Source organism: Muscardinus avellanarius (genome assembly GCF_963383645.1).
Source record: "Muscardinus avellanarius genome assembly, chromosome: 6".
Lineage (NCBI taxonomy): Eukaryota > Metazoa > Chordata > Mammalia > Rodentia > Gliridae > Muscardinus > Muscardinus avellanarius.
The window spans coordinates 65,361,232-65,386,350 of record NC_137791.1 but is presented as its reverse complement, the minus strand read 5'-3'; the positions used below and the strand labels follow the sequence as shown (position 1 = coordinate 65,386,350).

The following is a 25,119-nucleotide window of genomic DNA, read 5'->3' as shown; positions in this document are numbered from 1 at the left end:
TATATATATATATATATATATATATATATATATATATATATGTATGTATGTATATATTGACTTGCAGCCAACCTTAGCTGTGCCGGGACCACAGCATGACATCCTGGTTGTGCACATAACAGGGCATATGGTGCTTTCTATGAGCTATACCGACAAAAGTGTCTGAACTCTCCAGAAGGATTTAGAATTACCCATCTCCAGACTTTCCAATCTTTGCCCAACAGTACCCTGTCAGATAACTCGAGCTTGCTCTCCAGAGATGAATGTGTGGGCAGAGCCACACTGGATCTGCTATTGAGCCCCTGTAAGCAGTGGTCCAGCACCAAACGCCCTGGGAAGTTTTGCCTGGGTCATATTCTAGAGGCACCACCCAGCTCCACAATGGACTGGGGCCCAGGGGACTAGAGGAGAGAACCCACTCTGAAGGCATGTAGGTTTAGTCCCATCCAACAAAGGTGCTTCCACGCCCCCAAACCTCCAGAGCCAGCCACAGTAGGAGCGGATTCTCTCTGCACATGTGGGTACCCCCTGTGAGAAAGTGACCCCCATGGCAATACTGTATGCCATAATGCAGTGGGCTGCAAAATTGTGTCCACACTTGACCCCATGCTCAACATGAGGCCTGAAATTAGCAGCAGCTCACTCGGGATGATTGTGAGTGAACAGCTACTGCATTATAACCACAGGAGCTACCGAGAGGTACTTCCTGAGCTAGTTACTATGAGGGGAGTTTGGGTCTATGTAGTAAGACCAGTGAAACAAGTTGGAAACTTGGGCAGACAGCCAACAATCTGTTGCCTACAAGTTCAGACAGTTGAGTTTTTCAATAGTTAAGAGAAATAACAGATGAAGCTCCGATGAGTGTTCTCCCAAGGAGCACACAGAGCTCAAGAGCAAAGGCCCGGCCTTGCTGAAGACCCGTGCATGAGCGCCTGGGGCTGTGTGAAGTTCATTTCTTTCACAACCTTCATGACTGGGCATCAGAAGCACAGCCTCCAAAGAAACAAGCAAAATGTGTATACTTAAGTCTTCTTTGAAAACCAAGAAGACTCAGGCTGAGTCATCACCTGGCCTCATCAGTCTATACTGGTTTGCTTGAATGTCCCTACAGAGGGAGTTTTGGGTGAGGGGAGACTGTACCTTGATTCTCACCAGGGTCTGTGTCTGCTCTTTCTGCTTTTCTAGTTTTAGTTGGAATGAACCCACGCACCTGCTTCTGAGTGAGCCATGTCGGTGTGGGTCACATTTTGTGTAGCTGTGGAGGGAACTGGGGACTAAACTGAAATTCCTAATTCAATGGTTTCTTTGTAATTGCTCCAATATACTTACATTTTCTTCACACAACCAATATTATTTTTCTGTGTAAGGATTTTCTTCGACATATCAAAGGAAGTGTATTCTCATCTAATCTCTATGATAAATGGCTCGGTATTGTTGAAAAAAGAAGTGAGGAGGAAAAAGTAGCCACAGCAAAGAGGTAAGTGCAGCAGAGCTCCTGTGACTGGACACATGTCAAAGCCAGCATGCCTTGGAGGAGCTCTGGCTTGTGTCTTAGTTTTGTCCACTAAAATCCCGGCTCGTGCCCCAGTTTTGAGGCAAAGCACGTGCCTCTCCTGATGGCCTGGAGGTGGACTCCTTGGCCCAGGCACACATTTTGAACATAAGATGACAGCAAGGGATGGATCCATTAACAAAACCTTGTTAGATGCTTAATTAACCAGACAAGTTCACCTTGGCTCAGGAACTGAGTTCAGGGAAACATTTTTGTACCGTTCATCCTTGGGATATGTGTTTTAGTTACCAGGTAAGCTCTGTGCTCTTACCTAGATTTTATTCTGGAATCTCTACCCTATAAAAGAAGGGAAACTTTTAATTTAATTTTTAAACTCATCAGCTTTTAGTTGAACACATTCTAGAATGTTACAGGAGTGTTTCTGATTTGTTTGGTTTGGTTTGGTTTGTTTTGGTGTGGAGTGGGGTGGTGTGGTGTGGTTTGGTTTGGTTTGGTTTGGTTTGGTTTGGTGCTACTGAGGGAGGAACCTAGAGCCTTTCTACTTCTGGCATATACTCTCAGACCTATTTTATATTTTATTTGGAAACAAGATCTCACTGAGTTGCTGAGACCCTCACTAAGTAGCTGAGGCTGGCTCCAAATCTGTGGTATCCTCCTGTTTCAGCCTCCCAAGTGCAGAGATTACAAGCATGCGCCACCACTACTGGCTACAGGAGTGTTACATGTATTTATACTCAGTTAGCTATTAATCAAAGTTGCCCAAGTTGAAACACATTGTAGTGATTTGGGGAAGAGGTTATTAGCTTATATTCTTCCTTTCTTTTTTTATTTTTATTGAGTTTTACAAACAGTAGACCAAAGCACTCGGTTCTCTTTTTCTGGATTTGAAGCTTCCTAGTAGAATGACTTGCTGTAAAGTTCGTTTTTCTGTTCAGTCTTTTAGGACAGCTACCAAAGGCCAACGCCCTGCTCTTGAGGGGCCTTTTTGGAGTGTTAGAGAGCATTGACCAGCATTCATCCTCCAACCAGATGACGGCCTATAACTTATCAGTGTGCATTGCCCCGAGCATCCTTTGGCTGCAGAGGGCTAACAGCTCACATCTACAAAACGAATTGGCAAAAAAGGTAATGAGTTCTCTTATTTTTATGCCCTGGAAAGCAGAGTCCCACTTGGAACCTGACGTTGAGGATGCTTCTGGCAGACCTATTTTGAAATACACCCTGGAGTCACACTTCTCTGGAATGGCAGTCACAAACCTCCTGCATGGAGGAGTGGGAAGGAGAACTGAGAGAGTCACTTCTTTCCCATTTGGAAGACAGAGCACTAGATTGACCAAACCTCAGAGCAGAAGGTAGTTTGACGTGCTAGGAAAGGGTGTGGCCCTTGGAGACCAGTCATTCCCTGCCCCACTGGCTGATTCAATGGTAAGGGATGTGTATCCTGGAAATATCTCCAAGTCACAGCCTCCTCACCTGCCCTGTGGCTGCAGTAACATACCCAGCTGCTCTGGGCACTACTGTCTGGCTTTCAAAGAACCAAGGGCTCCATCTATACAGCCTTCTCTCTGCCAGCTATGGTTCCTTTAGAGAAGTATGTGACTCCTATTTTCTGTTAGATTCCCATCACTATTGCAAAATACCTGAGAAAACTTTTAACAAGAAAAGATTTATTTGGTTTGCAGTCCATGATTGAGTGGCCTGTTTGGTTGCGTTAGGACCGGTGTCGTTGGACCATTATGGTGGGAATGCATTACAGCAAAACCTCAGGGCAAAGAAGGAGAGACATTTTTTGCAGAGGCACGCCCCCATTAACCTAAATACCTCCCGTGAGGTCCCAACTCTTAAAGTTCTCCAGGGTGACCAAACTTTCCATACATGTGCCTTTGGGGGGACTTTGACATTTGAAGGATGGCACATTGTGTCTTTGTTACTAGATTGAGAAACCATATTAAAAATATCCTAGGACATACTAATAAATCTCCCACTTGCCTATCAAGGCCATGGTTCTTCCCCCTGCATAATTAGAAAGCAGCTGAAGCAAGGTGGTTGTGCAAGGAGAGTCTGCAGCAGACTGGCACGTTTCCTGTCCCCCAATCCTGTCCCTCACCAAGACACACAGAGAATCTCTGCTTTTCAAGTTTAAGCCCAAGAAGTGAATTTCATAAGTTTTCATGTATTGGAAATTTTTATCAAGTTGAGTAACAGAACTTCCTGTGGAGGTGACTTGAAAATTATCCTACTTTTAAATGTAAAATCATGCATATAAAAGTATTGGCAATAAAACATGTGTCAAATTATAACTATAGTCTACTAATTGTATTTTAAGGTCTGTGTTCAAAATACTCCTGAAAGTAAAATTGTTTCCTCTAGAGGAAACTGTTTTTTATACTAACTCTGAATTTTTCTCAGAATTCTAAATTTCACACTTTTATTAGCTCTGAGATTCCTCTGTGATATGTGATTTTTAGCATGATCTTTTCTCTTTTGTGCCCCAGATTGCTCTTGTGCAGTTTCTCATTGAAAATTATGTCGACATATTTGGAGATGTCAGTTCTGTTTTCGGAGAATGCTCCACAGCCTGTGACAGCAGCCAGGAGACTTCTGTCATGCTGAGGAGTATCTTGCGTGGCCCTGGTGAGGAGGGGAGAGGGAGGGTCCTGGGAGATGCGGGGGGCAGGGAATGCCGTCCTGGACTGGGATGTTTTCAGCACGCCACCATACCTGTTCACCAGGCAGCTCACACATCTGGGGTTCCTAGGACAGGAGGAGGCCCTGAGTTTAAGCAGTGGCTAGTGGAAACATAATGTCATCAAGACATGTCACTGTAGGGTTCAGTATTAGGGAACCCTTCCAAACTAAGTGACATGGGACCTCACATGTATGAGCTGGAGGTTCTGGGGTTGGCACCTAAGACATGGCTCTGGGATGCTGCCACTTCCCCATTCTCCCACTGCAGTGATTCCAGAATGCTTTGGAACCATTGTAAAGAGTGTCATCACCGAAAGATGGCTTGACACCCACTTTCCCAGAGGATCAATCTGGGGCCACTGTTTACCACTGGTCTCTTCATATCTAAAATAGGAAAAACATAATCTCTAAGTCCCAGGGAGATGTAAGGATTGGAAAGTAAGATAATGGATGTAAAATAAATGTTTTTGACATGATTGGGGTACAATATAGAGAAGATTAGCATGGTCCCAGTGCAAGGAAGACATGCAGATTCTTACTAAAGCCACATGGCTGGGGCTGGTCCAAGTGTCCCTGGAACCTCACACAACTAGCTTCAAGAATTCGCTTTAGAGTGGAGTTGAGCTTTAGAACCTGAGGACATGTTTTACAAGTCTCTCCACCTTTTTTGCCATTTCTTGGTTTTGTGATGTTGCATCATGGTCCTGAGGAAATCTTTAGGAAACTTCCTTTCATCAGGAATTGAGATGAGTGTAGAACCTGAGAATGTTTATGCCAAGACAGCTTTCTGTTCTCCATTCAGCTGAGAAGACAAAAGAGCCTGATGTATCCAAGCCAGTGAGAAGAGTGAAGTTCAAAATGGTAAGAAAATATGTTTACAGGCGACAAGTAAATTGAAAACCTGCCTGCCCCCTGGGCTCTGAAAACCTGGCTCAGCTGGCATCTGTTGTCAGGAGGCAGGCTGGCATTCAGCTCGTGAACATAAAACACCATGTCCCTTCTGTCCTTTTCTATAGGACATGCCATCCCTGCTCAATGAGAAAGGGCCGCTGACAGAGGGCATCTTCAGCGGGCCAGGCAGCATAAGTTCCGGCATGACCCTGAAGCAAAGGCTGAATTCTGGAGACAGAGTCTCCACAGCCTGTGATACAGCCTGCTCCACAGCCTGTGACAGCAGCCAGGAGACTTCTGTCGTGCTGAGGAGTATCTTGCGTGGCCCTGGTGAGGAGGGGAGAGGGAGTGTCCTGGGAGATGCGGGGGGCAGGGAATGCCGTCCTGGACTGGGATGTTTTCAGCACGCCACCATACCTGTTCACCAGGCAGCTCACACATCTGGGGTTCCTAAGACAGGAGGAGGCCCTGAGTTTAAGCAGTGGCTAGTGGAAACATAATGTCATCAAGACATGTCACTGTAGGGTTCAGTATTAGGGAACCCTTCCAAACTAAGTGACATGGGACCTCACATGTATGAGCTGGAGGTTCTGGGGTTGGCACCTAAGACATGGCTCTGGGATGCTGCCTCTTCCCCATTCTCCCACTGCAGTGATTCCAGAATGCTTTGGAACCATTGTAAAGAGTGGCATCACCGAAAGATGGCTTGACACCCACTTTCCCAGAGGATCAATCTGGGGCCACTGTTTACCACTGGTCTCTTCATATCTAAAATAGGAAAAACATAATCTCTAAGTCCCAGGGAGCTGTAAGGATTGGAAAGTAAGATAATGGATGTAAAATAAACGTTTTTGACATGATTGGGGTACAATATAGAGAAGATTAGCATGGTCCCAGTGCAAGGAAGACATGCAGATTCTTACTAAAGCCACATGGCTGGGGCTGGTCCAAGTGTCCCTGGAACCTCACACAACTAGCTTCAAGAATTCGCTTTAGAGTGGAGTTGAGCTTTAGAACCTGAGGACATGTTTTACAAGTCTCTCCACCTTTTTTGCCATTTCTTGGTTTTGTGATGTTGCATCATGGTCCTGAGGAAATCTTTAGGAAACTTCCTTTCATCAGGAATTGAGATGAGTGTAGAACCTGAGAATGTTTATGCCAAGACAGCTTTCTGTTCTCCATTCAGCTGAGAAGACAAAAGAGCCTGATGTATCCAAGCCAGTGAGAAGAGTGAAGTTCAAAATGGTAAGAAAATATGTTTACAGGCAACAAGTAAATTGAAAACCTGCCTGCCCCCTGGGCTCTGAAAACCTGGCTCAGCTGGCATCTGTTGTCAGGAGGCAGGCTGGCATTCAGCTCGTGAACATAAAACGCCATGTCCCTTCTGTCCTTTTCTATAGGACAACCTGTCAATGCTCAACAGTAAAGGGCCACTGCCAGAGGGCATCTTCAGCAGGCCAGGCAGCATAAGTTCCTGCATGGCCCTGAAGCAAAGGCTGAATTCTGGAGACAGAGTCAACTTTGACAGAGGGTCTGTCCTCGTGGTGCCCGCTGTCTTAAAGGTAGGAAGGTCCTTGTATCATCCGATATGAATACACCGCGCCGCCTAGGGCAGCATGCCGTTTGCTCCATTACGAGGACTCAAGAGCAGCAATGGGCAGGAGATCATGAATCCCAAAACGGAAAGACATGTGTGTCACACAGTCCAAACCCATGTTGTTTACCTGGCTTGCTTTATTTTATTTGACACTGGGGATTGGACTCAGGAGCATTCTACCTTTGAGCTATGCCCCTTTTCATTTTTGTTTTGAAAAAGAATTTTTCCAGTCACCAAGGATCTTGCTAAGTTGCTGAGGTTGGCCTTGAACCTGCCGTTCTCCTGTTTTGGCCTCTCAAGTACTGGATCACAGGCATGCACCACCACACCCAGCTGCTGCTTGGGTTACCGAAAGCCTCATGTGTTAGATACATTGCTGGTTGATTTGACCACCCTTCCATCTTTACTTCTCACTCCATAAAATAAGAATACAGTCAATAATAATACTAGTGGAACACGTTTTTATTATTTTATTGATAACAATCAATAGTCATACATTTCAAGTCATACACCAACACTCTACAATGTTTACAAAAACAAGCATCTTGCCTTTGACTTCCTCATGCCTTCCTAATGAAGGCATACTAATTTGAATACTTTTTGTATCCAAAAGACATTTTTAATTTGGAACCTAGTTATAGAACTTGTCCAACATGAGAAAACATTTGTCTCAGAATGGATTAGAAGATGCTCAGGGCCAGCGAAACCCGCCTGTACCATCACCATGCCACCCCCTCCCAGACCTTACATCGCAGTGTTGCAGGCCCGCCACCTTTGGTGCCTTCCCTCCTCCTTACCACCTCGCTCTGCATCGGCATGCTCATCCAGCGCCCACAGTTCACTTACACAGTGACCAGCTGCCACCCTGAACCTCTTCTATAAATCCCATATGCCACTTCTGTACAGAAGCAACAATGTATTCGAATTCTGAAAATTCAGTAGATTTATGCAAAGAGTAGGTACGTTTTGAGATGATGCTGCTAAACAGAAAACACCTGGGTATATTTCTACACGAGGAAATAACCTGACAGAAAAAGAATTGTATCACCCTCTGGTAGTGGCAACAGCCTAAACAGAAACGTGGTAACGTGGTAATGAGGACCAACAGGTTCTTGAAATCATCTTAGAATCTCTTTCTGGATCTTACTGTATTCCCGTATTGGTCATCTGCATGAGGAACTGCTGGCCACAGGTATATATATATTGTGACTTGCAGCCAACCTTAGCTGTGCCGGGACCACAGCATGACATCTTGGTTGTGCACATAACAGGGCAGATGGCGCTTTCTATGAGCTACACTGACAAAAGTGTCTGAACACTCCAGAAGGATTTAGAATTACCCATCTCCAGACTTTCCAGTCTTTGCCCAACAGTACCCTGTCAGATAACTCGAGCTTGCTCTCCAGAGATGAATGTGTGGGCAGAGCCACACTGGATCTGCTATTGAGCCCCTGTAAGCAGTGGTCCAGCACCAAACGCCCTGGGAAGTTTTGCCTGGGTCATATTCTAGAGTCACCACCCAGCTCCACAATGGACTGGGGCCCAGGGGACTAGAGGAGAGGACACACTCTGAAGGCATGTAGGTTTAGTCCCATCCAACAAAGGTGCTTCCACGCCCCCAAACCTCCAGAGCCAGCCACAGTAGGAGCAGATTCTCTCTGCACATGTGGGTACCCCCTGTGAGAAAGTGACCCCCATGGCAATACTGTATGCCATAATGCAGTGGGCTGCAAACTTGTGTCCACACTTGACCCCATGCTCAACATGAGGCCTGGAATTAGCAGCAAATCACTTGGGATGATTGTGAGTGAACAGCTACTGTATTATAACCACAGTAGCTACCTAGAGGTACTTCCTGAGCTAGTTACAATGAGGGGAGTTTGGGTCTATGTAGTAAGACCAGTGAAACAAGTTGGAAACTTGGGCAGACAGCCAACAATCTGTTGCCTACAAGTTCAGACAGTTGAGTTTTTCCATAGTTAAGAGAAATGACAGATGAAGCTCCAATGAGTGTTCTCACAAGGAGCACACAGAGCTCAAGAGCAAAGGCCCGGCCTTGCTGAAGACCCGTGCATGAGCGCCTGGGGCTGTGTGAAGTTCATTTCTTTCACAACCTTCATGACTTTGGAGGCACAGCCTCCAAAGAAACAAGCAAAATGTGTATAGTTAAGTCTTCTTTGAAAACCAAGAAGACTCAGGCTGAGTCATCACCTGGCCTCATCAGTCTATACTGGTTTGCTTGAATGTCCCTACAGAGGGAGTTTTGGGTGAGGGGAGACTGTACCTTGATTCTCACCAGGGTCTGTGTCTGCTCTTTCTGCTTCTAGTTTTAGTTGGAATGAATCCACGCACCTGCTTCTGAGTGAGCCATGTTGGCGTGGGTCACATTTTGTGTAGCTGTGGAGGGAAGTGGGGACTAAACTACATTCCTAATTCAGTGTTTTCTTTGTAATTGCTCCAATATACTTACATTTTCTTCACACAACCAATATTATTTTTCTGTGTAAGGATTTTCTTCGAGACATCCAAGGAAGTGTATTCTCATCTAATCTCTATGATAAATGGCTCGGTATTGTTGAAAAAAGAAGTGAGGAGGAAATAGTAGCCACAGCAAAGAGGTAAGTGCAGCGAGAGCTCCCGTGACTGGACTCATGTCAAAGCCAGCACGCCTTGGAGGAGCTCCGGCTTGTGTCTTAGTTTTGTCCACTAAATTCCCGGCTGGTGCCCCAGTTTTGAGGCAAAGAGCTCTATGGCTATGAGGCAGAGGGTAACTCCCAACTTACTAGAATGATCCCTAGGGGGAAAATGTAAGGGAAGGGCTCTGAACTCTTGGCCCAGAGTTGAGTCTCTCAACAGGTGCAGTAGTTTTTACTGGACCGGAGTCAGGCTGAGGACTTACCTAAGTTCTCAGGGCATGGAAACCGAGTTTTGCACTCTGGTTTTAGAATGAAGAATACACACTGAAGAGTATGGTAAAAAGTAAGAGAAAATGTTATTTTGGTGCAGATTATCATGATAACAGGTCTAGCAGGATGTAGTGAATGAAAGGGTTTAAACTTTTCTAAATAGCAAAAGTGTGGCCTCCCTGGGTAAAATGCCAGAAGAAAGGGTGATGTAAGTAGACCTCTAGAAAAAGGACAACTGGGAATAGGGAAAGCCCTGCCATCTCCTGTGGAAACCCTTTTTAAGTTGGCTGAGATTTTCCTAACTAGCCCAGACATAGACAGGTGCAGGTGGGTTGTGAAGGCCTTGAATCAATGGAGAGAGGACTCACAGTGTTTTTAAAGTAAAGGTGTAAAGTTCTTACATGACTTGTTTCTCCTTTGACTGGGCAAGGAGAATAGAATTTTGGCTAATTGTTGCCATTCATTGTGCTCAAAGATTAACACACAACTATTTAGCTCTCATATCCCAGGCGCAAGTCTTGAATTGTTTGTTTGTAGGTTTGTTTGTTTATTTATTTTTCTTTTCCAGTTTCTAAAAAGCTTTGGGGTAGGCTGGGAGTGGCGGCGCAGGCTTGTAATCCCTGTGCTTGGGAGGCTGAGATGGGAGGATCACACAGGTCGAGGCCAGCCTTAGCTACTCAGTGAGGCTCTCGGTAGCTTAGTGAGACCCTATTTCCAAATAAAATACAAAATAGGTCTGGGAGTGTAGACCAGAGGTTGAAGGCCCCTGGGTGCCACCTCCAGACCCCCCCCCACACACACAAAGTTTTGGGGTATAAAAATTATTAGAGATTACTTATTTTTTTAAATCATTTTACTGTGACATGTGTGGGTATGGTTTTCTTGTGTTTAGCATATTTTGTATCTGTCCAGGTTTTTCAGTCTGTGGCCCAATACCTTCCTTGGTTTTTGAAAATATTTGGCCAGTATTTCTTTAAATATTGATTTTGCTCCATTTCCTGACCTTTTCCAGGTGTCTAGTTATATATATGCCAGACATTTTACTTCTTGTCCTGTGTTTCCTACGCACTTTTATGTATTTCTCTTTTTTCTCTTTTTCGTGGTGATAATTTTCATCACCCATAATTTTTTTCCTAGCTATTTTCTAGATAACAGCTTTTTGGTTCACTAATTTGCTTTCCCAATCTTTGTTTACTATTAAATCATCTACTGAATTCTTAATCCTTTCTCCCTCTGGTGTGGAAGATCAAACCCAGGGCTGCAAGCATATGCTCTCTCTGCCTGTGAGCGCTATACATCCCAGCCTCTATTTTTTTCTCTAGGAGACAGGGTCTCGCTGTATTGCCCAGACTGACTTACCTCAAATTTATGATCAGCCTGCTTGAGCCTCTGTGTAGCCTCTGTGACTATAGTTGTTTTTTTTTTACCACCCTTCCCAGTTTGACTTCTTAATATTGCTTTTGCTTGAAATAGATTCTGTTTCTTTGATGACAATCTGTTGTTTTATTCTAGAGTTTACCTTTGTAGTTGATTGGTCATAACAACCAGAGATGTAAAGTCTGGAGCTATAAATGCAGAGAAATTTCTCATGTCCCTCACTTCTTAACTAAGCCTATTTTGGTAATAGAATTTTGTAAACACCAAAAATAAAAAAAAATCAGGGGTAGATAATGATGATGGGATGGTCATGTAGGCTGTCCCTGAAGTTGTATCAAAATATGCTTTTCAAGCCAGACAAATCTAAATCTTACTTTTTTTTCTGCTTTATGTTTTTTGAGCAATTGTCATACTTTTGTTGGTACAATGTAATTATGTAATTATGCATCGTAGTGAGATTCAAAGTTATACAAACATACAAGCATACATCATTTGGTGAATTTCCCCCTTTTTATACTCTTAACTGTTTACTTATTTGGTATCTCATTGGAGTGCAAGTGTTCAAAGTTGTGTTCTAAAGTTGTAAAGGAATCCTCTGCAGGGAAGTTTACAACTGACTTGGCTTAAATGTACTGTTCTCCAGCATTTATAATTTCATTTATTGGGAACATCAATTTACCATCATTGTTCCCTCACAGAAAGGCAGACACTCTCCAGATGTCTTCCAATAATGACCAGTTCTGTATCCCGATGTCAATAAAGAAGACCAATGGCCTTCCCGGGGATCCAAAGACAATTCCCGAAGGGGCTGTGTTAAGCTTTCACAACATCTGTAATCGAGTAAAAGTGAAGAGTGGATTTCTGTTTTGTCAGAAAACAGTTGAGAAAAAAATACTATCGAACATCAAGTAGGTGCATGAACTTTTAAAAAACCCTTTATTGACCTTCAGTGAAGGTTTTGCCTATTACCAATAAGTTGCTGGCATTTGTGTGCTCATCTTTATGCACATATATTGACACATGCTTTAACTTATTTTGGTTAATCTAGGACTGAAATGGCTGTTTCACTTGCTAAGTATATGTTTAATTTTGTAAGGAGCTGTTACACTTTGTAAATATGGATATACCATGTATATCAAGTTTTGCTTGAGAAACTGAACAATGAAGGTATCATGTAATTTTTTCTGTGTAAGTCTTATGTTTTGGTGCAAGAAAATCTGGCTGTATGATTCACTGCTTTTTATTATTATTATTTTTTTGGTGGTAATGGGATTCCTGGAAACCCTTCTGCCTCTGTGTTACACTCCCAGACCTATTTTATACTTTTTATTTGGAAACAGGGTCTTTTAAGCCAGCGCGGCTGGCTTCGAACCTGCGCGATCCTCCTGTCTCCGCCTCCCAAGCGCGGGGATTACAAGCGTGCGCCACCACGCCCGGCGCGATTCACTGCTTTTTGACTGTGGGGATTTAATTATAACTTTGAGATTTAGTTATCCAATATATGAAATAGAAGACTGCTGATAGACTTTCTGAGTCAGGCTTTTTTGGGTACTTATACATATCCTTTACATTCTAGTAACAAGGAAGTTGAAATGGTAGTATATTGTGAAAATACTTTGATTTACACATAAGCCTATTTTAAATTGACGGCCCGATTATAGTAGCTTAGTGTGTACTAATTCACCTAATGCTTTCGTTCCATAGTAATATCAGGTAGAAAATATATATAAGGCAACAATAATTTAACTCTTGTTGTTCAGTTAAAATGCAAAGTGATAGTTTAAGATCCAGAGTAATTGATTCCATATTAAAAGTACCCCATAAGTATTTTCATTCAGCAGTAAATTTAGAATTTAAAATGTGGTGTTCAAGTAAGAGCTCGTATGAGGGGGAAATGAAGGGTTCTATGGAATCTTCTCACTATCAGGTATGTATTAGTTCACAGATGCTAGCCTTAGCGTGTTAATGTTTTTCTGAATTCTAGAGACCTGAATCAAAACTTCCTCTCTAGAGTGCAGTAAGTGGGTTTGGGTTTGCTCAGACAGCGTGGCCTATTTGTCTTGTTTGTTCGATAGGGGAAATCATTCCTCCTAGACAAAGCAAGCAAATTTTCCTGACTTTCTAAGGCTGGGGAAATAGTTATAAAAATAGTCCTTTGACCCCATGTGTCTGCAGATCTATATAGAATCACGTTTGTCCTTTTTTCCTGACGTTTTGTGTGCAGCTATGGTCTTTTCGGTACAAATACAGAGTAGAAAGTTTCAGGAGAGAAATGGGGAGGAACTGAGAGCTGCCGGAGCTGAGGCCAGGAACACTGCAGGATCAGAGTCTGTCCTTGCAGCAACCCTCGCTTTCTTCTTAAAAAAAAAATTCCTGGTTAGCACCGGGTACGGTGGGGTACATGTCTGAAATCCCAGTACTTGGGAGGCTGAGACTGGAGGATCACAGTTTTGAGGACAGCCTCAGCAAGTAGTGAGAGACTCACCAATGTAGTGAGACCCTATTTCAAAATAAAAAATAGAAAGGACTGAGGGTGTAACTTGGAGGTAGAATGCCCCTGGATTCAATCCCCAGTGCCGCAAAAGAAAAAGAAAAAAGGTAAGAAAAGAAAAGTCCTGATTACCCGAGTGTGTGGGGCAAGTCAGCCTCAGCAACTTTGCGAGACCCTGTTTCACATAATCATAAAAATAACAACAACAACAATAATAATAGTAATATAAAGTTGAGGGTGTAACTTGGAGGTAGAATGCTCCTGGGTTCAATACTCAGTACCAGAAGGGGGAAAAATCCTGCCTACATGGGTACGGAGAAGAAGGGTGGCTGCAAGGCTTTTGTCTTTTGTTGCATCATGAGGTCGAACAGACTTATGAAACTGACGAGGTATTTGTGCAACATAATGAGCAAGACTTTGTGCTGAAAAGGTAGGAGGCAACATGATTTGAGTGTGTGCAGGTTGGGTAGGTGTGGGACGCATACCGTATAATGATGCATTTGTCTTGTTTTTGTGTGTGTGCTGGGGATTGAACCATGGGCTTTGAGCAGGATAAGCATGGTTCCCGTCACTGAGCTACACCCCCGGCCCCCAGTGTGTGTGTGTGTGTGTGTGTGTGTGTGTGTGTGTGTATGCATATGGTAGAGACTGAACTCAGGGTCTTGCACATGCCAGGCAATAGCTCCACCACTGGGGCACATTCTTAGCTCCTCTTGCTCATCTTTTCAATGTAGTAGATTAGTAACTTAACCCAAAATGTTTCATGGATGCAAAGTTTTCACCATTTTTATGCCTTGCTAGTATGCTTTTCAGCAAAGGAAGTCATTGTCTTGTGCTTTTCTAGATGCATAAAAATGCAGTCAGGTCTTGGAGTTCAGTTGAGGGCAGTGAGAATGGGTGTACTTGCCTACTCAGATTGCTGCTCTAGATATCCATGAGAAGGTCCATCCCCTTTTTGTCTCCAGTGCTTCCAATCTTTCTCCCACGTGTTGGATTCAAATAGGTAGAGTCTCGTGCCGGGCGTGGTGGTGCACACTTGTAATCCCCGCGCTTGGGAGGCGGAGACAGGAGGATCGCGCTGGTTCAGAGCCAGCCTTGCTGGCTTAAGAGACCCTGTTTCCAAATAAAAATATAAAAATAGGTCTGGGAGTGTAGCCTGGACATAGAAGGGCTTCCAGGAACCCCAGTGCCAACCAACAATCAAACAAATAAACCCAAATAGGTAGAGTCTCTAGGATGTGTGAAAATTGCTTTCATTATCTTATTTTTGACTTGGGTTTGCTAGCACCAACACCATGCATAATGATAACTGTTTGGAAGAGCTGGTTATAATATTGATTTTTTTTTGTTTTTTCCTTTCTTTTGTAAAAATAAATTAAAATAAAAATTTCCCATGAGAATTCAGAAGTGTTTTGGGCCTGATGAGACATCTTTGTCTCTTGCTCATTTTTTCTGCATATCCAGCACCTGTGGTACAAACCATCCATTCCTGTCGGTGTGGGGTGTCCTATAATTGTGAAGGGAGTCCATTACACTCTTTGGGAGATTCTCAGATTAACAACTTATTTTGAAATAATTGCAGGTATAAGCCTGCACGCACATGCCCCGTCCCTCAGATTCTCTAATTTCCCTGTTGTTCCATTTGCTCCAGTCTCTGTGTCTCCTTTGTACCCATTGTCATTACTGGGTGTGGGAACCATCTGAGAGCGGGCTGTGCATGTGATCCTCCTTCATCCCTAGCCTCTGCAGCATTACTTTCCAAAAGGAGGAGCCTCTCCTTTATTGTCATCACTCGAGCGTTGTCTGGTGACAGCGGAGGGAAGATGTGGCCTGGTAATGAAGGCAGAGTGGTCCCGAGGGCGCCCGTCACCTCGCTCCCCACGCAGCTCACTGACCACCACGTGGCATCTCTTCAGACTCATCCCCCTGCTCTTTTCTAGTCCCCGCTCACTGCAGGTGTTGTTAAAGGTGATCACCTGGGCCTGTTGCTGTCTGCTGAACGTCACCACAACTCGGTGATGTTCCTCTTTGTACCTGATTGGCATTACAAGAGGAGACGCTGTGCCATTATTATAGAATCCTGTTCCTCAACAAACTCCACCGTCACCAACTCGTGATGACTCCTATGTGGGTCAGCAACCGCTGTTCTAGTTGCCAACGGGCGATTTTCTAATTATATTATCTTATAGTTTGTATTCTACAAAGCAGAAAACGTGCTTCCGTCATTGTCTCTTCTGCCTACTTGCTGTTTGAACATATGGACCTGATATATTTGGTCACATTCAGGAGTGATGCGTCCTCATCATTATTTATCTCGATGCCTCTCTTGTTCCTCACTTTACCAGTGGGAGACCATTCAAGATGGGGTTCTCCCTCATTATTCTGATGGATCCTCTCACTTTTTGATACTTCCTTGGCAGATCAAGAAGTGCCAGACTCATTGTATGCTTACTCTGCCAGCCCTGGAGTCAGCTCGTGTTCATTTCTTCATCCTGGTTGTGAATCTGCAGGTTCTGATGTGATTTCTTCCTCCTTTCTGCTCTATTTGAATATTCACTATCCTTACATGTCCACTTATTTGTGTGTCTCTTCTGTGCCTAGACATCTTCAAAGAATGTCTCCTACTGGAGTGATATCTCCCCATTTTTTTAAATTATTATTATTATTTTTTTTTTGGTGATACTAGGGGTGGAACCCAGGGGCTTTCTACCTCTGGGCTATACTCCCAGACCTACTTTATACTTTATTTGGAAACAGGGTCTCACTAAGTTGCTGAGAGCCTCACTAAGTAGCTGAGGCTGGCTTCGAACCTATGCGATCCTCCTGTCTCAGCCTCCCAAGTGTGGCGATTACAAGCATGTGCCACCACGCCGGCACTTCCCATTTTAAATTAAGTACTTTCCAGCTAACTCTCAGACACTTAACAAGGAAGGAAATGAACTGTCGTGAGGATATGTGTTTCCTTCGCTAAGTGGTAAGACATTTTCCCTCAGTGTTAAGCACTGATGATGCTTTTTTATCCTCTGGAGTACTTCATTCTAGCCTTTAGATTTCTGCTTAAAAAAATGTTTTTTGAGCCAGCATTCGGAAGGCTGAGACTGCAGGATTGCAGACTGTCTCAGCTACTTAGTGAGGCCCTCTGCAACTTAGTGAGACCCTGTTTCAAAAATAAAGAATAAAAAATAGGGTAGAAGTTGTAACTTGGAGGTCGAATGGCCCTGGGTTCCAGCCCCAGCCCCGCAAAAAAAAAAAAAAATAATAATAATAAAAAAGTTTTTTGGTCTCATTTGATATAGTAGCAAAATTACTATTAATTTCTTTGTTTGATTATTGGTGTTTTATATTCATATGTCATGATGGAGTTCAGAGTGATAGAGCCACACATGTACTCAGCACTTGGCAATCCTCTTCCCAACTCCCACCCTGCTCCCTTCCCTTCCCTGTGCACAGCACTGAGATGGGCATTGATAATTTTGTGCATGTTCATTGTGTCCACGGAACTGTTTCCTTCATCAAATCTCCCTCTTTCCACCTGCCTCCCTCCCGTAGGTCCCCTCCACCCTTCCACTAGAGTTTTTCCTTCTTTGTCTAGAGTCCCTTTTATATCTCAGTTTCTCCCTACCTTCTATTTATTATGGAAAATATCTGACCTTTTATTTTTTTGACTGGCTAATCTCACTTAGCATAATATTCCCTAGTTCCATCTATTTTCCTGCAAATTTGACATAATTTTCTTCTTTATGGCTGAGTAGAATTCCATTGTTTGTATATCCCATAATTTTGTGATCCATTCACTTGGTGTTGGACAGCTAGGCTGATTCCAAAATTAGGCTATTATTTATTGTGCTGCTGAAACATAAATATGTGTGTATGACTATAGCAGTCTGGTTTCAGTCCCTTTGGGAAGATACCCAGGAATGTTATAGCTGGGTCATATAGTAGTTCCATTTCCAGTCTTCTGAGGAACTTCTTCACTGATCTCCAAAGTAGCTGCACTAATTTACAATCTCACCAATGGAGAAATTAAAGAAGACCCTAGAAGATGGAAAGATCTCCCATGCTCTTGGATAGGCCGAATAAATATTATCAAAATGGCTATTCTTCCAAAAGTGATCTTTAGATTCAATGCAATCTCTATCAATATACCATAGTAATTCTTCTTAGAACTGGAAAAATCAGTCCTAAAATTTATGAGATTTAAAAAAGACCCTGAAGAGCCAAAATGGTTCTCAGCAATAAGCACCAAAGAGGAGGCATCATAGTTCCTGACTTCAAACTATACTACAGAGCTATAGTAATAAAAACAGCATGGTATTAGTACATAAACAGACATATAGACCAATGGAACAGAATAGTAGATTCAGAAACAAATCCATACACATACTGCCAATTGATTTTTGACAGAGGAGCCAAAAACATAGGCTGGAGAAAAGATAGCATTTATACCAAATGATGTTGGCAAAACTTGTTATCCATTTGTAGAAAAATGGAATTAAACCCCATCTTTGCACCCTGTACAGGAGTCAACTCAAGATGAATCAAAGATCTGGAAATTAAATCAGTCATTTTGCAGTTACTAGAAGAGGGCATAGGACCAGTGCTCCAACATATAGGTACTGGTAGAAACCTCCTCAATAAAACCCCCAAGGCACAAGAAATTAAAACAAGGATTAATAAGTGCGAATGCACTGAATTGAAGAGCTTTTGTGCAGCCAAGAACCCTAATAGAGAGCCAGCAGAATGAGAGAAAATCTTTGCCAGCCACTCCTCTGATAGATCAGTAGTATTGATCACTGCTATTGAGTTAATGATCACTTAATTGTGTACAGCTTGACTAAGAGTTGGCACGTAAGCTAATTTGAAGACTCTGGTTGTCAACATTACCCAGGAGCTGTTATTTACACGGTTGTAAGAGGAGGAAGTGCAACCGAGAGACCTCACGAAAATGTGTGTTACTTGTTTAAAGGAACTTTGTTTTTGTTGTTGCCTTTCATGGACCCAGGGCCTCCTGCGTGCCAAGCACTGGCTCTACCACTGAGCAGTACCGCCAGGCCAATTTCAAGGAACCTTGAGCATTTGACAGGTCTCTTTTCCAAAAGGGATAAATAATTTCAAAACTAAATGAAAGAGGAACATAGAGAACCAGAACTATCTTTCTTACTACTCCTCAGTAGAGACTAACTTCCTTTGTAGACTAGACTTATATTAATCAGTAATTCCTTTTCTGTTTCCTTGTTTGAATTGGTACTTGATTTCTGCCTACAATTTCATCAACCTTCAAGGTCAACTGACACTGAATAGAACTTTGTTTAAAGTGGAATGATAAATCAGTATGTGTTTGTGTTTACAGTGGGATCATGAAACCTGGACTCAATGCCATCCTGGGACCCACAGGTGGAGGAAAATCTTCGTGAGTATAACACAAAATATAAGTCACCCTTTTCTGAGCAGTTCCATTGTCCTTTAAAAAAATCAGTTTTATGGGAGGAGTTATTGACTGATCTTTTACTCGCATGTCCAGTCTGGCTTGAGGTGCTACAGATAACATACATTTGGGCTACTGTTATGCCAGGAGTGTGGCATGATAAAGTAGCTGGCATCCTGTGGTTGGCCAGAGTATGAATTAATGAGAAGAAAAAAAGTAAGGGATTTTATTAAAAGTGGGGAGATGGAACAGAAAGTATAATCACAGACATGCATCTTAGATAAAAAAAGTCCATTACCTGGGTCTGGTCCACCAAGGTCAGATGACCAGAAGGGTCATTTGGGACATCTGTGCTACATAAGCTCATGTTGCTCTTCTTTTATATTTTGGGGCTTTCTAAGCGCATATAATGGAAAAGAAGTTGAGAAGTGTGTGTGTGTGTGTGTGTATGTGTGTGTGTGTGTGTGTGTGTTAAAATGTTAGTTAAACCATAGAATTTTGTCTTATTCATTTTCTATCTTGAGCAGAATTGGGATTCAGAGTAGTTGAGATATGGCTTGTGTTGGAGGGGGAAAAAGTGCCCTAACATTATGTCTTTTATAGGTTGCTAGATGTCTTAGCTGCAAGGAAAGATCCCCGGGGATTATCTGGAGATGTTTTGATAAATGGAGCACCTCAACCTGCCAATTTCAAATGTTATTCAGGTTATGTGGTACAAGTAAGTATTAGTGGGTTTCTCTTTTAGGTTAGTGCCTCGGCTCATACTTTAGTGTGCTTACAGTTGAACATAGGATATGCACATGGAAATAAATTTTTTTCTATTTTTTCATTTTTTTTCTGTATGTGTGCTACTGAGGAGGATTGAACCCAGGGGCACTCTACCACTGAGCTATGTCTCCATTCCTTTTTATTTTTTATTTTGAGACAGGGTCTCACTAAGTTACGCTGACCTCAAACCTGCAGTCCTCTTATCTGAGCCTCTCAGGTACTGGGATTACAGGTATGCACCACTGAGCTCAGCTGGAAATACCTTCTTTCACACCAGCTTTTCATAATCTCTCATTATATTGAGGGTGGAGGTAAAGGGAAAGGCAGAGAGGACCTGGAATATGACCCTGGGATCCAGTGGTATCAATCTAACTGTTAACAATTCCAAAGGGAAACCTGTTGTCCTTTTTTGCTATTCTTGCACTTTTTCCTCCCCCTAGAAGATACCCTGGTCAGTTCCACGTGCTCAGCCATCTGAGGGTGTCTGGTAGCATCCTAAGCCCCTGTGCAGCACGTGGGTGAGCAGGTGGGGGTGAAATGGTTTCGTGGGCTCCTCAGCTGTCTGCTTGTGGACTCACTGCCAGTTTCTTTGCCCTTAGCCAGAAATCCACCTTGGGTTTGTTATCTTCATGGATTAAGCTACACACACTAGAGTGATGGTCAGTGTGTCTCATTAAAACACCATTTGCTTTCAGGATGACGTTGTGATGGGCACCCTGATGGTGAGAGAAAACCTACAGTTCTCAGCAGCGCTTTGGCTCCCAACAACTATGACAAACCATGAAAAAGATGAGAGGATCAACAAGGTCATTGAAGAGTTAGGTCTTAACAAGGTGGCAGATTCCAAGTTAATGTGGAAAAAAAAAAAAAAAAAAAACCCTGGTAGTATAATCGACAGGAAAGAAACCTCCCATGCACATTGGTCAAGTCTTGGCTCATCAGATATCTTTGCAGTGTCTGCCCGCCCCCAACCCCCTTTTAGCTTTATTCTTCCTGTTTACCTCTAGGAGAATTTGTTCCCTTGCTTTCTTGAGGTATATTTTTGGAATTGAGATTCTAAGCATTCTTGCTCTGTATGTTTCAGCTTGATGTGACTTGACTTCTAAAACCATATTCTGTCATTAGGATTTACTTCTCACTAGCATAGTGATTGAATTCTTTTTCTAAAATCCTTCTTTTGGCAGCTTTGTCGTTCTTCCTTCTTCCATTCCTTCTGCCAATGTTTATTTCCTGGCTCCTCTGGTCGACTCTTTTAGGCTGAAGGGGTACTAGTAATAAAGAGTGGCAAGCAGCTTCTTTTGTGGGTTGTGTAGTACCAGGAAGAGGAAATGAGAAGAATAATGAACTTTATGACTGAATAGCTGGTATGAACATTTTGCTGAGCAGACATTTGGAGTTTGGGGTGACAGTGAGCTATTTAGAATGTAATGACTATGGTTTAGCACCCTGTGATCTCCCCTCCATAGAGGCAGTGAGGAATGGGTGGGTTTTTTTTTTTTGGCTATTTCTTCCTTTCATCTCTGCTGACAATCTTTTTTTAAATTTATTTATTTTTTAAATTGGTGCATTGTCATATATCAATCACATTGGAGTATAAGACTTGAGAGGATATACAAGCACACATCATCCAATTAGCCCTCCTCAAGCCACCATCCCATTCCCTCCCCCTCCCTTCATCCCACACTTCTTTGGTGATTAACTTTGATGCATTTGTTTATGTACCTCCTGCGTTTTAAAGAGGCTCCATCCTCCACTATTACATACCCTCTGATTGGTCACATTACTTGCTTCACTATAGGGCCCTTTCTATAGCTCAACCTCTTCCTGTTGCCCCTTTCCTCCTAGTTATTGCAGATTAAGAGAAGCATCTGATTTATATTTTCTGCGATATTTCCCTGTGCATGCTGCGTTGCAAGTACCGATCCCACTCTTGACAGCCCCAGTAGTGGCCTGGCTACTCAGTGGACTGATCCAGACCTCACTGGCTCAAGCAGCGGCCTTGCCTCATGGGAGGCCCCTGTTCTGGTCTCACTGGCCCCTACACCAGCCTAACCCCTCAGCTGGCTTCGATCCTGGCCTTGGAGGCCACAGGAGTGGCCCAGCCTAACGGCGGGCTCCGATGCTGGACATTGGCCCTAATCCCTCAGCAGGTTCCGCTCCCGGCCTAGGAGGCCCCAGCACTGGCCATGCCTCACGGCAGGCTCCGATGCTGACCTCGCTGGACCAGCACCGGTCTAACCCTTCAGCAGGTTGTTATCCTGGCTTCGGAGGCCCCATGACCGGCCTTGCCTCACGGCAGGCTCCGATGCTGGCCTCACTGGCCCCAGCACTGGCCTAACCCCTCAGCAGGCTCTTATCCTGGCCTAGGAAGCCCCAGTACCAGCCTTGCCTCAAGGCAGGCTCCGATGCCGGCCTTGCTGGCCCCAGCACTGGCCTAAACACTTGGCAGGCTCTTATCCTGGCCTTGGAGGCCCCAGTACTGGCCTTGCCTCAAGGCAGTCTCCGATCCCGGCCTCGGAGGCCTGAGCACCAGCCTTGCCTCACAGCAGGCTCCGGTGCCAGCCTCGCTGGCCCCAGCACCGGCCTAACCCCTCGGCAGGCTCTTATCCTGGCCTCGGAGGCCCCAGTATTGGCCTTACCTCAAGGCAGACTCCGATTACGGCCTCGCTGGCCACAGCACCGGCCTAACCCCTTGGCAGGCTCTTATCCTGGCCTTGGAGGCCCCAGTCCTGGCCTTGCCTCACGGAAGGCTCCAATGCCGGCCTCACTGGCCCCAGCACTGGTCTAACCCCTCGGCAGGCTCCAATCACGGCCTTGAAGGCCCCAGCACTGGCCATGCCTCATGGCAGGCTCCGATGCTAGCCTCACCTCATGGCAGGCTCCGATGCCTGCCTCGCTGGCCCCAGTACCGGTCTCTACCTTCGGCAGGCTCTTATCCTGTCCTCGGAGGTCCCAGTACCGGCCTTGCCTCAAGGCAGGCTCCGATACCGGCCTCGCTGGCCCCAGCACCGACCTAACCCCTCCACCGGCTCTTATCCTGGCCTCGGAGGCCCCGGTACTGGCCTTGCCTCAAGGCAGTCTCCGATCCCAGCCTCGGAGGCCCCAGCACTGGCCTTGCCTCACAGTAGGCTCTGATGCCGGCCTCTCTGGCCCCAGCACTGGCTTAACCCCTCGGCAGGCTCTTATCCTGGCCTCGGAGGCCCCAGAACCGGCCTTGCCTCAAGGCAGGCTCCGATGCCGGCCTCACTGGCCCCAGTTCCAGTCTAACCCCTCGGCAGGCTCCGATCCCGGCCTCAGAGGCCCCAGCACCGGCCATGCCTCACGGCAGGCTCCGATGCCGGCCTCGCTGGCCCCAGCACCAGCCTAACTCCTCGGCATGCTCTTATCCTGGCCTCGGAGGCCCCAGTACTGGCCTTGCCTCTCGGCAGGCTCCGATGCCGGCCTTGCTGGCCCGAGCACCGGCCTAACCCCTCGGCAGGCTCTTATCCTGGCCTCGGAGGCCCCAGTACCGGCCTTGCCTCACGGCAGGCTCCGATGCTGGCCTCGCTGGCCCTAGCACTGGCCTAACCACCCAGCAGGCTCGGGACCCGACCTCGAAGGCCCCAGCACACCAGCCTTGCCTCATGGCAGGCTCCGATGCCGGTCTCGCTGGCCCCAGCATCGGTCTAACCCCTCGGCAGGTTCCAATCCCAGCCACAGAGGCCTCAGTACTGGCCTTGCCTCACAGAAAGCTCCGATGTCGGCCACTGGCCCCGGCACCGCCTAACCCCTCAGCAGCTTCCGATCACTGTCTCTGTGGTTATTATTTCAAAGGTTCCAGGTGTAATGTATCAGATATCTGCCTCCCCTGAGTACTGGCCACTGCCATTGCCACTGCCTCCACCATTTCAAATCCTTCCCAGGCTCTTTTTCCACTCTGAATGTTGTCCAGTGTTCCTAAGCATGCATTATGGTAGCATTCGACATTTGGTGTAATTTCTCCAAAAAATTAAGGGTGGTAGGATCCGGTTTCTGCTTCTCCTGAATACCAGTCTCCACCGCCATCGCGGAGACTTCTTTCAACACCGCCTTTCTCCTTGGTCTCCGCTAAACTCTCTCCTTACAAGTGATGTCTGAGATTCTTAACAATATAGAGAAATAGCTGTCCTCCTTCACGGGGAATTTTTCCATAAGTTCCAGGGCATTTAGATAAGTTTTGTCTGCATCTCCAGTGTCCTGGCATCCATAACGGCTTTCTAAACTCTCCGATATTTTTCTTTTTTTTTCTGTTCCTTTTTTTTTTTTTTTTAAATAAGAGACGACAGTATATGTGGTTTGAGGAGGTAGTAGGATCAGGCACTCACTCAGTAGCACTGTAACCCGGTCGGTTTCCCCATGGGTCCAGAGTGCTCCGCACTACTCCGCCTGGGGCCCAGGGTCCCGCTACCCGGCCCGGCTGGCATGCTCCGCGCGACCCCTGCCCGGAACCCAGGGTACTGAGCCCGGTTTCTCCAGGGGTCTGGCATGTTACGCACAGTTCGGCAATGGGCCCAGAGTCCCGTGACCCAGGACCCGGCTGGCGTGCCCCGCGCGAACCCCGCCCGGAACCCAGCGTGTTACGGGGCCTGGTTTCTCCAGGGGTCTAGCTTGCTACACTCAGTTCGGCCCGGGCCCAGAGTCCAGTGACCCGGGCCCTGGCAGGCGTGACCCGCGCGACCCCCGCCCGGAACCCAGCGTCTCACTGTGCCTGGTTTATCCAGGGGTCTGGCATGCTACCTGCTGACAATCTTTTATGTAAGGTGTATTTTGCTATATTTTGTTTGGAAGAATAATTCTGAAATGCTACCATTAACCACTTATTGTTGTTTTTTGAGTAATGGAGTTTTCTTTGCTTTAGCTATGTTTATTTGCTTGATTTTGTCTTTCCAGCAAGGTACTTTCTTTTACAATGATGATGATGATGATGATTTTGTAATGTCAGTGAATCCAGAGCAAGTGCTCTACCACTGAGCTACATCTCCAGTCCTGTTCTTAACCTTTAAGCATTCATTTCTCTAAATTGTTCATTTGGATTTCCAGGGAACATGTACAAAGGCAGTTGTTAACTTCTAAGAATTCATGTAATTTCATTGACTGAGATAATTTTGACCTTTTAAATAAAACTTGAAAAATATAGAGAAAATCGACCGCTATAATGATATGATTATGAGATACTTAACATAAGAGAATAATTACTAACAATTTTTGTTGTGGTACTGGGGATTGAGCCAAGGGGCATTCTATCTCCAAGCTACATCCCCAGGCCTATTGTATTTTTATTTTTGAAGCAGGGTCTTGTTAAGTTGATGAGAGTCTCACTACTTACTGAGGCTGTTCTTGAACCTCAGATCCTTCTGTCTCAGCCCCCCAAGTACTGGAATTATAAGTGTGCACCACCATGCCTGGCTCTAATAGACCTAGATTTCTCAGTAGTTAGCATCTTAT

At 44.9% G+C, this 25,119-nt stretch overlaps 1 protein-coding gene across 1 annotated transcript in view; it reads left to right on the top strand.

The window, feature by feature from the left end:
- Positions 1–1,227: 1,227 nt before the first annotated feature.
- Positions 1,228–25,119, top strand: part of LOC308264063 (uncharacterized protein) — a gene marked incomplete at both ends in the record, with an annotated part of 99,518 nt that continues 75,626 nt past the window's right edge. Inside the window, 15 exons of the mRNA XM_080697206.1 lie at positions 1,228–1,233; positions 1,368–1,477; positions 2,449–2,638; positions 4,009–4,147; positions 5,004–5,062; positions 5,218–5,422; positions 6,279–6,337; positions 6,493–6,654; positions 8,040–8,142; positions 8,413–8,537; positions 9,198–9,307; positions 11,671–11,880; positions 18,814–18,873; positions 19,492–19,606; positions 20,352–20,504. Of these exons, the coding sequence (XP_080553332.1) occupies positions 1,228–1,233; positions 1,368–1,477; positions 2,449–2,638; positions 4,009–4,147; positions 5,004–5,062; positions 5,218–5,422; positions 6,279–6,337; positions 6,493–6,654; positions 8,040–8,142; positions 8,413–8,537; positions 9,198–9,307; positions 11,671–11,880; positions 18,814–18,873; positions 19,492–19,606; positions 20,352–20,504 (1,806 nt within the window). The remainder of the gene's footprint in view (positions 1,234–1,367; positions 1,478–2,448; positions 2,639–4,008; positions 4,148–5,003; positions 5,063–5,217; positions 5,423–6,278; positions 6,338–6,492; positions 6,655–8,039; positions 8,143–8,412; positions 8,538–9,197; positions 9,308–11,670; positions 11,881–18,813; positions 18,874–19,491; positions 19,607–20,351; positions 20,505–25,119) is intronic.